This window comes from Phascolarctos cinereus, unplaced genomic scaffold (genome assembly GCF_003287225.1).
Source record: "Phascolarctos cinereus isolate Bilbo 61053 unplaced genomic scaffold, phaCin_HiC Scaffold_3;HRSCAF=262, whole genome shotgun sequence".
In the NCBI taxonomy this organism is placed as follows: Eukaryota; Metazoa; Chordata; class Mammalia; order Diprotodontia; family Phascolarctidae; genus Phascolarctos; species Phascolarctos cinereus.
Genome location: NW_027555736.1, coordinates 238,824,195 through 238,839,467, shown reverse-complemented (window position 1 = coordinate 238,839,467; position 15,273 = coordinate 238,824,195). Strand labels below are relative to the sequence as shown.

The following is a 15,273-nucleotide window of genomic DNA, read 5'->3' as shown; positions in this document are numbered from 1 at the left end:
ACACAGAATGCCTTTTAGAAATATTTAATGCTTAACTGAAAGTTTTATTGTACAGTGCTGATAACTTAAAGCTAAAAAATGTAATATACAATCCTTGCCCTAAAAAAGAATGTAGATTGCGACTGACTTGAGAGCAAGAACTCTTTCACTTTTGTCTTTGTGTTCCCAGTGAAAAGAACAGTGCTTGGCACATAGATTGCACCTAACCAATGCTTATTGAATTTATGAATGGGAATATATTATGTCTACTAGGTGTTCTTAATCTTTTTTATATCAGCATCATGAAGCTTATGGACACCTCAGAGTAATGTTTTAACATATTTTAATAAATATAAATATTCAATATTAATAATTAAATAAATAGCTATTAGATAATTAATCCTATTAAATAAAACATTTTAATATTTAACATAAATTAAAGTACATAGGATCACAAAGGAAATCAATCACATATTATATATAATTAGAATAAAATTGTGTATAATTATATTATAATTCTACGTCATAGAATTATAATGATATAGTTATATTGTTATATATGCATAGTATATTACATAATTATGGTATGATTATATATTATGTGGTTATAATTAATACATAGCTATATATAATTTATATATAATTACAACTATGTTCTGTTTATATTGTGTTATAATTATAGTATATATAGTTATAAGATTATAACTATGTATAATATATAATTATGTAACAGATATGATTACATGTAGTTTAAAAGTTCACAGACCCCATGTTAAGAACTCCTGCCGTATATCAATATTTAAATAGGGCTGATGGCCTGCACACCAAGTGGAGCCATATGGAGCATATCCCACCAGGTAGGAGGAAGAGGAGCTTGAGAGGTTGTAGGCAGAGCCCTCTCTAGTTGTCAGTGGAGATAGTGTAACTTTTAGGAAGGCTCATTCAAACTTCTCCCATAGGTTACCCTTATAGCCACATTAGGTAGACTGTCAGGAAACAACTTAGCTTGTGGCTTGAGTATTTTGCCATCTCGTGGACAAAATATACATTACACTTTCTTACTGGTTAAATTCTAAAGGCAGGAGTTGTTTTTGAGTTGTCTCAGTCATCTCAAACTCTAGTGACCCCATTTTGGGTTTTCTTTGCAAAGATACTAGAGATGTTTGCAGTTTCCTTAGGGTTTGGACTACTCTTGCTTGCTATGAGAGCACCTCAGGTGTTACCTGTGACATGCAAGTGCACACACAACCCTCACTATTGGCACAAGAGTTATTGATATTTATCTCATTCCTCTATTAAGCTATAAGCTTCTTGGGGCTTGTGGGACTGAAGCTACAACTCAAATGGATCTCAAAGATCATCTGTTTTACAGGTGTCAAACATTTGTGTGGCCCCAAGCGGGGCTCAAACCAGATTAAAATGTAATTGGGAAATATTTAACAAAATATATAAAAATACAATAAAACATAAATAATGTTAATATGTGATTTTCTAAGTCAGTATGTGCCCACAGAGATCCTTATGTAACATTTAGTAGCTCCCGTTTTGATTTGAGGCACTATTTCTCTAATACAATCCCCTCATTTTACAATCGAAGAAAATTTTCCATAGGAAGTTTAAGGACCTTACTTAAGTTCACATAGGCAATAAGCATCTGAAGCATGATTTGAACTCAAATCTTGACTCCAGGGCCAAATATCTCTCTGCAGTACTGGTACTACAATGTATCCTCAATGGTAGGACTTTGTAGTCACTTTTTCACCATTTTGCTTCTAGAACCTATACGTTTTCCTGTAAAGCACAGGTTAAGAGAGCATGGCCTTGAGAGCTCTAAAATTCATTGCCTATGAATTAAACTGTTGTTGTCACCATTTGTCCTTTGTTTTTGAAGAGGACCAGTAACATCGTGGGGTGATGTCTTGACTTGTGTGTGAATTGATTTAAGTGAGGCAGAGTTGCACAAAGTTGTTAGCCTCACGTTCTCTTCCAGAGTCATAGAAGTCCAGTGGCAAGACAAAAGTCAAGATGACTGGTGATGGCACAGGATGAAATGGATGACCTTAGTGTCTTCAACGTCTGACCAAACTCTAATCACTCCATAGCACCTACTTTAGCCACCTTCATAGCCTTTGGAACAAACTGTTCCTACCTACCCATTCTGCTGGGAGTAAGTCTTCACGTGCTTGGGGTAGACATTCTCCTAATTCACTGAGAGGTTTGAGGCCTGTCAGTTCTCAACCTGGTTTAGCCCATCTGATGAGATAGTTCAACTGGGGTGTAACTGATGCACATGCTACCGCTTCTTGGAGCCATGGGTCAGAGTTGGGTGGCAGGCAGATTTGCAGAATTGAATTGTAAACCTATGTCAGGCATAGAACTCAGAAGCCTTACTTTCAGGTCTACATACTGAGAAAGATTCCCTTTCCTAAAGAGCTAGGTGGATGAGTGATCGATTTTTGAGGACTAGAGTGATATAAATATAAAATTTTAGTGAGCTTTTATAAAGCACATATGTGAAAACTTTGATAATATTTTTTCCCAGTGTACCCTTACAAGAGTGGAAGAAGCTTCTGAGTGGGTACTGTATTAGAAGGTGGCTCAGGCTGCCGGGACAGGGCCAGCCCACTTTAAGCAGGTTTTCCCTCCACTGCCCCTGAGATGCTTCCTGCAGTGCCCACTCGCATCCCCAGAGGACTCTGGGAAATTCTGTTCCTCCACCACACACCTAGCCTGCTCTTGTTGCCATGGCAACTGGCCCAGACTTGTAAGCACTGGCAGACTCCTTTCTCTGCAGCCATGGATTACAGTCTCTGCCCTCTCTCCTTGGGCTCTTCAGTGGCCTTAGCAGTGCTGGAGAAGCTCTTTGAAGTGGGTAAGGATCCTCTAGATTCTGTAGAAACATGGATGGAGGGTGGAAGAAAGGGGGAGGGAAAGCGTGGGAAAGCTTGGTGTCCTCATCCTCTTCCATCCCTTAGAGAAGCTTCGATTTAAGAACTGGGAGGGGCTTTAAAGGTCCTCTAGTCCATCACTCTCTCTTTTTACAAAGAAGGAAATCAAGGCCCAGAAAGGGTAAACAACTTGTCAAAGCCAGATAGCAAATAAGGCACAGAGAGCATTTGAACTTAGGGCCTTTTTGGTTCTGAGCCCGTGGGATTTTTGCCATACTACATCTGCTGCCTTCTCTTCCAAGGCTCCTGAGTAAAGGTAGAAAGAGCTTTCCATGTCCCCAGGACCACTCTGGGCCAGGGCTCTGTCCTGGGCCCTCCTTTCTTCTCCTTCCATACCATTTCAGTTGATGATCTCACTAGTTCCCGTGGTTTCTCTTCTAGCCCTAATCTCTCTCTCATCTTCTAGACTAGCATCTCCAACTTCCTATTAAACTAAAACTGGATATCCTGAAGATCTCTTAAACTCAACATTTCAAGATCCAAGTCATTATCTTACCCCCAAAGCTCTCCTCCTTTCCAAATTTCACTTGTACTGTTGAAGGTAGCAAGATTCTCCTAGACACCCTTGCTCACCACCTAGGTGTCCACTTTGACTCCTTACTCTCTCAACCCCCCACATCCGATCAGTGTTCAAATCCTGTTGTTTCCACCTTCATAAAATCTCTCATATAAAACCCTTTCTCTCATCTGATACTGACACCGCTTTGGTACAGACTCTCATCACCTCAAATCTGTACTTTCGCAATGATCGGCTAATTGGCTGGTCTTCCTGCCTTTTCTCTTCCCATTCCAGTCTTTCCTCCACTCAGTTATTAAATTAATCTTAAATCTTAGATCTGAGGACAGTTAAGTGGTGCAATGGATAGAGCACTTGGCCTGGAGTCAGGAAGACCTGAGTCCAAATCTGACCTCAGATATTTACTAGCTGTGTGACCCTGGGCAAGTCACTTACCCTTGTTTGCCTCAGTTTTCTCATCTATAAAATGAGCTGGAGAAGAAAATAGATTTAATCTTTTTAGATCCAGCCCAGTGATCCAATTTGTCCAGATCTTTTAAAAAACCTGGCACTCTCATACACTGTTAGTCATCTCTCCCAGTTTGTGTCATCTGCAAATTTGATAAGCATGTCATCTCTGCCTTTATCTAAATCATCCATAAAAGTCTTAAACAGCACAGGGCTAACCGCAGATCTCTGGGGTCACTCTATCAGAGACCTCTTGCTAAGCTGACATTGAACCATCAACAACCACTCTTTGAATACAGCCATTCAACCAATTCCAAATGCATTTCATTGTACTATCTCTCAGCCCACATCTCTCTATCTTTTCCAAAAGAGTAGTATGAAGAATTTCATCAGAGTATTTGCTTTCAAAAATTTAGGTAAACTAGACAGTATTCACCTGAGTGAAGAGTTTAGTTACCATATCAGAAGAGGAAATAAGCTTGGTCTGGGGTAACCTGTTCTTGATGAAGCCATGTTGGCTCTGTATAATCATTATTCTCTTTTCTAAGATATTGAGTAATTATGACTCTAAATATTCAATCTAGAACTTTCTCAGGAATCCAGTTAGCAAGTTCATTGGTGGTCCAGTTGATATGAAATAACATTAAATTGTAGTGAGCCTAATTGACATGGTTAGGTGATTTTCTGCAGTGCTGTTCAGCAGCATGAGATAAGGTGCTGAGAAGGAAGATGGTAAAAATAATCCTGGGGCTGGCACATATAGGAAAAGCAGATAGGATGTTTAAGGTTGGAAGAACAATGTAAGGTTGAACTGGTCAATTATAAGGTCAAGAATGAAGGTAAGCAACTGAAACCATTGTAATAGATTGGGGGATAAAAGAAGGAAGACTTGGCCTGGAGATCACAATGGGAATAAAAAATAGTGTAGGAGGTATAAGGCAGAGGGAGATATGGAACAGCAAGAAGGCTAGGATGCGACAGGGGAATTTCTGAGTTTGCATGGTGGTTGCCTATTTGTGTATTATAAAAGTAGTTTAAGAAAAACAATTAATTTAATATGTAATGTTTCTTGGTCAAACCCTCTGTTTTAGAAGACATTGCTATATAAATAAATACCGTTAGTCAAAATTATGTTACATCGCATGTAAAAATAATCCATGAATTTAATTTTTTTTTTGAAGAAAAAACTCTGAAAAATGAACAATTTCAATTCAACCAAGAAGCTAAGACGGTTCTTGAGGACATTGCTGAAGCAGTTAAAAAACTGGTATCGTATGACCCATAAATGTTGTTGATGCAAACTTAGTTAAATATTCAAGTTCCTACCACATACAAAGCAATGTACTTAGCACTGGGGGAGTTAAAAAATTTAGATAAAACATTCCATGTCTTCATAAAAAACTTATAATCTATCAGGGACACATGACACATAAGTAAATATAAGAAAAAATGTTATGCAAGTGTAATAAGAGAGAGCCAAGCTCCTGAGAGGAGACTTTGTTACCAACTGGATGGAAACCATCCATGATTTTGTCTGTTTAGTATTCCTTAAGAATTTGAAAAATCTAGAATACTTTGGGTCTATACAAGCTTGTTTTTTTTTTTCTCACTGATAGGCCACAGAGTTGACATTTCTTTTTTGCTGGACCTATACTTTCACTGGTCTAGGGAACTCCTTGTGAGTACACTCCTTTTTATTAAGGCAGCTCGACAATTACTCTGTAACTTGAAGATTTAGGCTAGTTCTCGGAGCACTGAGGTTATGTGACTTGCTCAGGGTCATACTTCATTATGTTTCAGAGTCAAGACTTGAACCACACTCTTCCTGGCTGAATCTAAGACCAATTTTCTGCCCACATGGCTATGCTCCCTCAATGTCTTAGTCATATTCATTTTTAAAAATTAAACAAAAAAAAACCCAAGCTTTATGCATAAACATTTGTTGTTGGGTTTTTTTCTTCTGTTTTTACTGTTCGATTTTTGGGGACAGATGTGACTTTCTTTTAGTTTGTGCATTGGGTGTTGCATGCCCCTCTCCCTTTCCACAAGACTCTTGAGCCTCTAACTACATTCTAGGTTCTAAGTTCTATTTTGGGTAAGGATCTATTCAAATCCATATCCCTGAGCCCCTTACCAATGACCCTGTGCCAGACTATGTTGAGTGATTCATGACATCAGAACAAAAAACATTTAGTTAAAACAGAATGAAAGATAAATAACAAGGAATTGAATCACGTAATAAGTCTTGCTCAGTTAATCTCCTAACACCATGTCAGAAGAGATATAAATGCATTCATGGCAGTATATTAGAAATCAGTATTTGTAGACTTTTTGTGGTAGAAAACAAAAAAGGTACCCATTGGTTGGGGAATGGCTAAACAAATTGTAGTACATAAATATAATGGAATGTTGCTATGGTGTAAAAAATGATGACTATGATAAATACAGAGAAGCATAAAAAGATCTATGTGAACTGATGCAGAGTGAAGTAAGCAGAGCTAAGAAAACAATATACCAATGACTACAGCAGTGTAAGTGGAGAGAATGACCACCATAAAACAATCAAAAGTGAATGTTGCAGAATTGCAAAAAACAAGCATAGCCCCAAAGAAGAGATATGAGAAGGCACCTCTCCCTCACTCCTTTGAAGAGGTGGGAGATCCATAGTGTGGAATAGTATGCATATGCTGAGATTTTTTTCAGTGTACTGATTGTTTTTTTCTCTTCATCCTCTTTTCATTTCTTAGAACTATTGTTATGCCCCCTGCATGGCCTAGATTGCAACATTCATTGCATTCTACTCCTAACTTTCCTTGCTTTACTTTACTTACTTTATGACATTCACCACCACTGTGAACCTCTTTTCAGCTGCCCATATTGGTAGTACAGCTGCCCAATCAGTACCTCCCTTGGGTTACATCCCATGCATTGATTTGGAGAAAATGTATTCTAAAGAATTTCCTCTGATGAGTAAGACTGTCTCTTGCCCCTAGAATGGTGCAAACATGCATTCTATCCACAGACACACCCTTCTATGGCCTTCCCCCAATTAAAAAAAAATAGACTCTAAAATCACCGGCATGCCTAAAAGGTTACATAAAAGGCATTCGTCCATTGTCATATAGCATAGTTGTAGGTTGCTGTTTAGTTGTTTTTCAATCATGTCCAGTTCTTTGTGACCCCATTTGGGGTTCTCTTAGCAAAGATACTGGAGTGGTTTGCCATTGCCTTCTCCAGTTCATTTCACTGAACTGAAGCAAACAGGCTAAGTAACTTGCCCAGGGTCACATGGTAAGTGTCTGAGGCCAGATTTAGACTCACAAAGATGAGACCTCCTAACTCTAGACCTGGCACTCTATCTACGGTACCACCTAGCTACCTCATAGTCCTAGGTAACAATCCAAAATATAGAGTAGACATATAGGTACATAGGACACAATATCCACATTATAGTTGCACGCGGCATCTTTGAAATATAGCTCATGCAGTACCACAGCACCTCAGTAAGGTTACATGCAGCAGATCAAACTCATAGGGCATATGCAAAACAAAGTACATATAACAAAATGAAATACCATAGATAATACATTGATCATATTTAATACAATTCTAATTACATAGCAAGTACGTGCTACATGCACTCCATCCGAGGGTATCACCTGGCTAGATGTCTAATCTCCTTCCTCATTTCTCTGACAGTATTGTAAAGCAGCCTGTTGTCTGGTAGATAGTCCTTCCTCTTCTATAGTAACCTGCTCATTCATCCTGAACCCCTATGGCTCATAGTCCCAATTCTGAGCTCACAGGTAGTCTAGCCATGAGTATGGTTCTATAGGTGGCTTCTATAATTTTTTTTTTGGCACTTTCATAGTTAGAGTCTTTAGCAGCAAAGAATATGCCTCTGGATTATTCCTTTAGAGTTAAGTGCTTCTTTGACGTTATCAGCCATCACTGGCCCTTATCTTTTTGGACGCTTCTACAAAAAAGCACATATGGATTGACAGGGTTAGTGTTCAAGTGCTGAGCCTAAGCTCACTGCCTAGAATACCCTGCTAGTACTTTGCTACTTTATACAAGGTTGAGTTGGCTCCTGTCAGTGTTGTCATTCCAGAGAGGTTTGCAGGGTTTTGACATAACAGATCCACAGTGTAAATCTCCCTGCTACTATGTACAATGTCTCTTGACTTTGATAAGGCTCAGATATATGTTATCTTCAGTACACAAAGGACTAGTCCCTGCATGGATTGTAGAGCTATATGCTTTAAATATTCTTCATCGTAGGGCTAGAATATAATTATTACTTGTGACTCAGCATAGCAGAACATCCTTTATCCTCAAAGCTTACTGTCATTGCAGCATATGTTCCTAGGGGTCTAGGAAGAAAATTTGGCAGGCTAGAGATTAAGTTCTTTTGGGCCTGGAAGAGCCCTTGTCCCAAACCCTATTTGTATTTCCTGTTGCTGGTCTTATGTCCTCCAATTTCTAGTGCTAAATTCTCTTCTTGAGGGCAAAATACAATTCTGCATCTTTGGCAGCAGTCTTGTAGTGCTGCTCCTTCAGTTGGCTTCCTTGACCTCTGGTCCCAGAGTCGTTTGCCCTTCTGGGAGGAGTGGCCCTGCAGACTATCCCATTCTTCATCAGTGGAATCTGGTTTATTTAGATAAATGGGTTGTTCTTTCTTTTGATCTCAAGTCTCTTTCTTTTCTCTCTGTTTATGAGTCCTCTTCATGTGAATTCCATTGACTATTAAAAGAAATAGAGGGAGGCAGAGCCAAGATGGCGGAGAGAAGCCAGGAAGTTGCCTGAGCTCTCCCCAGTTTGCCTTGGAAACAATGTCAAATCAAGCCTTTTAAATGGATTCTGGAGCGACATAACACACAAGAAGGCAGAGTGAAGCCATTTCCCACTTAAGATAACTTAGAAGTACTTCAGGGAAAGTCTGTCTCACTTGGGTAAAAGGGGAGGGCAGCCTAGTGCAGAAGGTGTTCCGGCAAGCCAGCAGGAGGCCCTTAGCCACAGCAGAGATCAGTAATTGAGACCCCCTGGTCCTGGCTCAGCAGACTAGTGGCACAGCAGGCCAGCTGTGATTCCTCCAGCTCCAGCACAGGAGGCAAATTGCCAGCCCCAGAATCCTAGCACAGCAGGCACGACTAGGCTGGACCTTCCCACTGCAGTGGGTAAGCTACAAGCACTTGAAGGCCTGGGCAGAAAGACAGTGACCAGACCCCTGGCCCCCAGCATAAGAAGCTTGGGACAGTGCCCCTATGCCCTAGGAGCAGAGCTCAACTTCTTAAAAATGAGCAAAAAACCCAAAAGAGCCCTGACTTTAGAAAGCTTCTATGGAGACAGGGATGATCAAAACACAAACTCAGAAGAGAACAACAATGTCAAAATGCCAAATACGAGCTCAGGTCCAGAAAAGTCTCTTGGAAGAACTCAAATACGATTTTAAAAATTAAGTAAGAGATATAGAAGAAAAACTGGGAAAAGAAATGAGAGTTATGCAGGAGAATTATGAAAGCAAGAGTCAACAGCTTGAAAAAGGAAGCACAAAAACTGACTGAAGAAAACAACTCCTTTAAAAAGATAATTGGCCTAATGGAAAAGGAGGTACAAAAGCTAACTGAAGAAAACCATTGGTTAAAAATTAAATTGGGGAGGGGGGCAGCTAGGTGGCACAGTAGATAGAGCACTGGCCCTGAAGTCAGAAGGACTTGAGTTCAAATCTGGCCTCAGACCAAACAGACTGGTCACTTACTAGCTGTATGACCCTGGGCAAGTCACTTAACCCCAATTGCTTAAAAATAAAATTTTTTAAAATAATTAGAATTGGGCAAGTGGAAGCTAATGACTCTATGAGACATCAAGAATCAGTCAAATAAAATCAAGAGAATGAAAAATAGAAGAAAATGTAAAATAACTCATTGGAAAAACAACTTACCTGGAAACTAGATCCAGGAGAAATAATGTGATAATTATTGGACTACTTGAAAGCCATAATCAAAAAAACAGCCTGGATGGCATCTTTCAAGAAATTATCAAGGAGAATTGCCCTGATATCCTAGAACCAGAAGGTAAAATAGTCATTGAAAGAATCCACTGATCACCTCCTGAGAGAGATCCCAAAATGAAAACTCCCAGGAATATTGTAGCCAGATTCCAGAATTATCAAGTCAAGGAGAAAATATCATAAGCAGCCAGAAAGAAACAATTCAAATACCCAGGAGCCACAGTCAGGATTACACAGGACTTAGCAGCTTCTACACTAAAGGATCAGAAAGCTTGGTGATATTCCAGAAGGCAAAGGATCTTGGACTATAACCAAGAATCAACTGCAAAATCGAGCATAATCTTTTAGGGGAAAAGATAAGACATTCAATGAAATACAGGACTTTCAAATTTTCCTGATGAAAAGACTAGAGCTGAACAGAGAATTCAGTCCTCAAATACAAGACTCAAGAGAAACATAAAAAGGTAAACAGTAAAGAAAAATAAAAACATGTTATTTAGTAAGATTAAACTGTTTACATTCCTATACAAGAAGATGATACAACTCTTGAGAACTATGTCTGTATTAGGGAAGTTAGAAGAAGTGTACATAGACAGTGGGTGTGGGTATAAGTTGACTTTGATGTGATAATATAAAAAAATAGAATAAGTGAAGTCCAGAGACAGAAAGCTATGTAATAGTCTTACAGATATCGATGGGCTTTAAAAGGAATGGGAAGGAAGAGAGAGAACACTGCCCACACGTATCAACCAAGTCAGATAGCAGGTAGAGGAACAGAACAACAGTGAGACGTCAAGAAAAACAGGAACCAAATCCAGGAAAGAAGCATATAATATGATTCATGGCCTCAGACATCTATATGCAAATGTACAAAATACTGGTATAAGCAGGCAGCTAGGTAGTATAGTGGACAAAGCACTGGGGCTGGAGTCAGGAAGGCCTAAGTTCAAATCCAGTTTCAGACACTTTTTAGTTGTGTGAGCCTGGGCAAGTCACTTAACTTCTATCCGCCTCAAAAATGTGATTCATTATACTCCAAAGAACACAGATTTAGACCTCTCTGTGGCCATATGATTCAAGTTCTTCTTTTACATATGAATAAACTGAGGTCTAGAGAAAAATAAGTAATTCACCCAAGGTGACACAGGTAATAAATCACACAGCTAGGATTTGATTTCAGGTCTTCTGAATCCAAATACATAATTCTTTCCATTTCACCACACCATCTTTTATGTTGTCCTCCAGGATGGGCTGACATACCTAGCCAAAGCTCTGTGCATGGCCGTGGCGGACACCAAGACTTATTAGCAGGATGCTCAGGATAGAATTCCTGAAAGTATACTCAAGCATCATGCTGTTGCTTGTTCCTTTCAGAGTTCATCTGAGCCTGGCCAAGTGACACGCTGGTTCTGAGTCTCCACAACTCTTCACACAATAGGCTTTTATACAATGAGGTTCAGGTATAAAGTACAGCCTGTAGCATTATTCTTGGTGGCATTATATGCTGCATGCTAACTCCTTTGGACCTTTTGCTCAGGCCTAAGAATTTCCAGTATTCAATAACTTGTGGTTTAAATGCTCTGACTAAAGGCCTCCTTGAGGATGGTAAGGAGCAGTTCTTGATTTCTTTGTTCCTCCCAAAGCGAGTACCATCTTATGTAATTTGGTCTCAAAGTCTCAATCTTGATGGCAACTATGGAAGCCCTGTGAAGAGAAGTACTTCTTCCACAATACTTTGGCTATTGCAGAAGCTATCTGGTTCCTGTTTGGGTATACCTGTGCATACAAAGTGAAATGGTCTATAACTACTATGATATTACTTAATGTTCTTCCCATCCAAAGATGTCTTAACATACCAGCTCCAAAGTCTTTCTAGTGCTTGTGATTTCTAAATAAACTATGCCAGAGTGTCCTCCATATTTGTTATACATATGGATAGCCTCACATGTCTACATATAATTATCCAAAGTGTAGCTAATAAGGAAGATGAACTATAGATCCAAATGCAAGGATGTAAATTTGAACCAAAAATCTGTCACTGAGACTCAATGCAAAACACTGTTGACTTGGAAGATAGCTCTGCAACGGTGTAATTTGTTCAGAAGAATCAGATTAGGTAAAAGGGTAAGGGGGAAGCAGCACTGTATGTTAAGATGTGTCTATGTAAGAAAATCTAGGAGTTGGGGGAGAAATATGATGGAGAGTGTTAGGTGAAGATCAGTGGAGACAGAAACAGAAGCAGTATGTGCATCTTGTTTATTACCCATGTAACCATTAGGTGGAGATGTCTGATGAGGTTTGGCTATACCAGAAAGACCAAAAATCATAGATACTTGCTTTTTGGAGTTTTAGGAATATGAGTATTGCTAGCTAGATCAGGCCACACCTAATTTCTTCCCACCCGGTAATTCCACCCTTGATCCTTCCTCTGTATCTGTATGAGAGCAGGGAATTTGGGGTGGTGGACTAACTCCACAGCCTCAGCCTTATTAGAGTTAGCAAAAATGGTACTCTAACTGATTTTAGCCTAGGGAATGGGGGAGTGGGGGAGGGTAGATATCCAGATTCAAATTATTTCTGCCTCTTAAGAAGTTTTTAAAAGTCATGAGTCAAAATCATTTATATCCTTTCTGCTTTCCTCAGAACTTTTGGTTAGGAAAAATCGTAACAAAGATTTAGTCATTGCTGTCCTCCATTTCACTCACCCCTGTATTCAGATAGTTAACAGACACAAATCAGAGGTCACATGTGATTGAAAACAGTTTATAGAAGACAAAGTCAGCAAATAGAAATGACTTAAAGAAATAGAGAAAGTCACAGAGAAAGCACCTACCCACTTGCTACTGGCATTAGAGAAATGAGAAAGAAAAGGTAAACTTTTCATAGCTCTCAAAGGGATTGTTGTGGTTAGCAGTGTCAGTCTGATCCAGCCATTCCATTCTCCCACCCCAATTATTTCTTCCCTAGTGGCAGCTCAGCCACTGAAGCTAAGATGGCAACAAGCAGATGCTTGTCTCAGCACTTAGCAGTATTCTCAATAACACTTCTCCCTTCCCCTCCATGATCATCATTGTGCCCCTCAACTTAGTACTGCTAGCCCTCTGTTCTTGGCCACTGTCAGGTACCCTCCCTTTTCTTGCAGTCTAGTTTAAAACTCAATGGAAACCAGATCCTCCCTGGTTCAGAGCTTTCAATGTTCTTAGTCTCTCTTACCTGTCAAAACAAAAGAAAGGAATTAAAGGCATAATCATAGGTAAAGAAGAGATAGAACTATCCCTAGTTGGTGTTGATATGATAGTTTCTTTGGAAAATCTTAGAGAATCAGCAAAAATACTGAGACAATAGCCTCAGCAAAGTTGAACATCATAAGACAAGAATATGAAAAGAGTAGATACCAATAAGTATATTGATCTACTGCAATAAATATTTATAAAATAGTTTGCTCTTTTTTTCTATGCTCTTTTGGGAGCATGTCAATAAAAATTAGAAACTTAGATCTCTGAAAACATTTGTGGAGCATTGTTGTTCTGCACTGTTCTTCTAATCCCTGTTGTCTTAGCTTCTCAAAAATTACATGTTTCAGGAATGGATGAGGAAAACCACAATTGATCTTCTAGAAATTGAAAGCATAGAAATCAGCAGGCTGCGTTTTGTACTATGGCGTCTTCCAGGAAACATTACCAAGGAAATAGAAGGTATTTTTGATGGCAAATATATACATATACACACACACATACATACATACATACATACATACACATATATATTTCAAATGTAAAAATTAAATATATTTTATAAGAAAAATTTTGTTCCTATTTTGAAAAGGAATTTTCAATGCTTTTGATCTTTCTGAAATTTAATTCAATTCAACAAACACTTATTAAGCACCTACAATATACTAGCTTTTAGGGTTGGAGAAAAACAAATAAGAACCCATACTTGACCTCAAAGAACTTATCTTCCACTGAGTGATGAAATATTTAAATAGATAAAGATAATTTAATTTGAGGCTGGAAAGAACACTAACAATTGGAGAGATCAGAGAAAGCTTCCTAGGGAAGATGACACTTAAGCTGTCTTTAAAGAAGTTAAGGAAACAAGCATTTAGTGAGCACCTACTATGTATTGTGCACTTTGCTAAGTACTTTACATACATCTTCTTTGATCCTCACCAGAATCCTGAGATGTAAGTGCTAAGATTACCCTTATTTTAGAGTTGAAGAAACTGAAGTTAAGTGACTTAACCAAGGTCACACAGCTAATAGGTTTCTGAGGTTAGATTTGAACTCAGACCTTCCTGAGTCCAGGTCCACGCTCTATCCACTGCACCACCTAATTGTCCATAGGGTGAGGTGAAGGAGTGCACTCCTGAAACAGAGGAAAGTCTGTATAAAGGCATCACTGAGTTCAGGGGGGAAAAGTCAGCATGTCACCTTGACTGGAATATAAAGTATGTGAAGGGGAGGATTGTGAAATAATCCTACAAAGGTAGGTGAGACCCAAATTATAAAGGGGCTTTAAACCAAATTGAGGTGTTTGGATTTTATCCACTGAAGATTCCTGTGCAAGAAAGGGACAATCATTAGATCTATGGCTTAGGAAGACTATTTTGACAATTGTGAAATATTTATAAATGTTATTACTTATTTTTAAGATGCTGTGTTTGCTGCCCGCAAATCAAACGCAGATGAGATAAGTAAATTACATACTGCAATTACAAATATCACACGTGAAACGGAGCTACTGAATGAGCAACTAAGAGAACTGGAAAAAATTAATTTAGATTTGCGGTAAATATCATTTTTGCAAACGCTTCTCTGAAAATTTCTCAAAATTTAACAATTGTAGCAATTAATACTTATTTCCTGCAATAAGCTATTGGGTTTTTTTAGGTCTTGTTTATACAACAAAGCAAATTACTCATATAAGTTCCTGATACAGGGCCATATCTTTTTTTTCCTTAATTTTTTTTTTACTTTAGACAAATGCTAAAACTTAAATACATAAGAAAAGAAAAAAGAAACACTATAAACTTAAACATAAAATAAGAAAAAAACAAAAAATGTCATGTGCACAGCAGAACATAGGAGAGGATTCAGAATATATAGCAATAACTTTTCCTTTCAAGAAAGCCTATGTGTTAAATATTGCATATTATGTTGAAAGTTGTCCATCTTTGCTTCCTTGTAGATTTTCTTTTGTTCTCTGCTGTACACTTTTTACTCTGTCCTTTTTTCACCCTCTCTCCCCTCTACCCACCACCCCAAGGCTACAGTTGAACATTGGATGTATTTATATATAGGTATTGACATATACATACACTTATACATATATACACATACATACATACATAAACATATATTTTCCCTAAG

The 15,273-nt window shown here is 38.5% G+C and overlaps 1 protein-coding gene across 1 annotated transcript in view; it reads left to right on the top strand.

Annotated features, from left to right (window-relative positions):
* The first annotated feature begins 2,746 nt into the window (after positions 1-2,746).
* The window catches only part of CCDC175 (coiled-coil domain containing 175), a 108,189-nt gene continuing 95,662 nt past the window's right edge, over positions 2,747-15,273 (top strand). The window contains 4 exon segments of the mRNA XM_020986157.2: positions 2,747-2,851; positions 5,073-5,158; positions 13,485-13,596; positions 14,556-14,691. Coding sequence (XP_020841816.2) covers positions 2,776-2,851; positions 5,073-5,158; positions 13,485-13,596; positions 14,556-14,691 — 410 coding nt within the window. The 5' untranslated portion in view covers positions 2,747-2,775.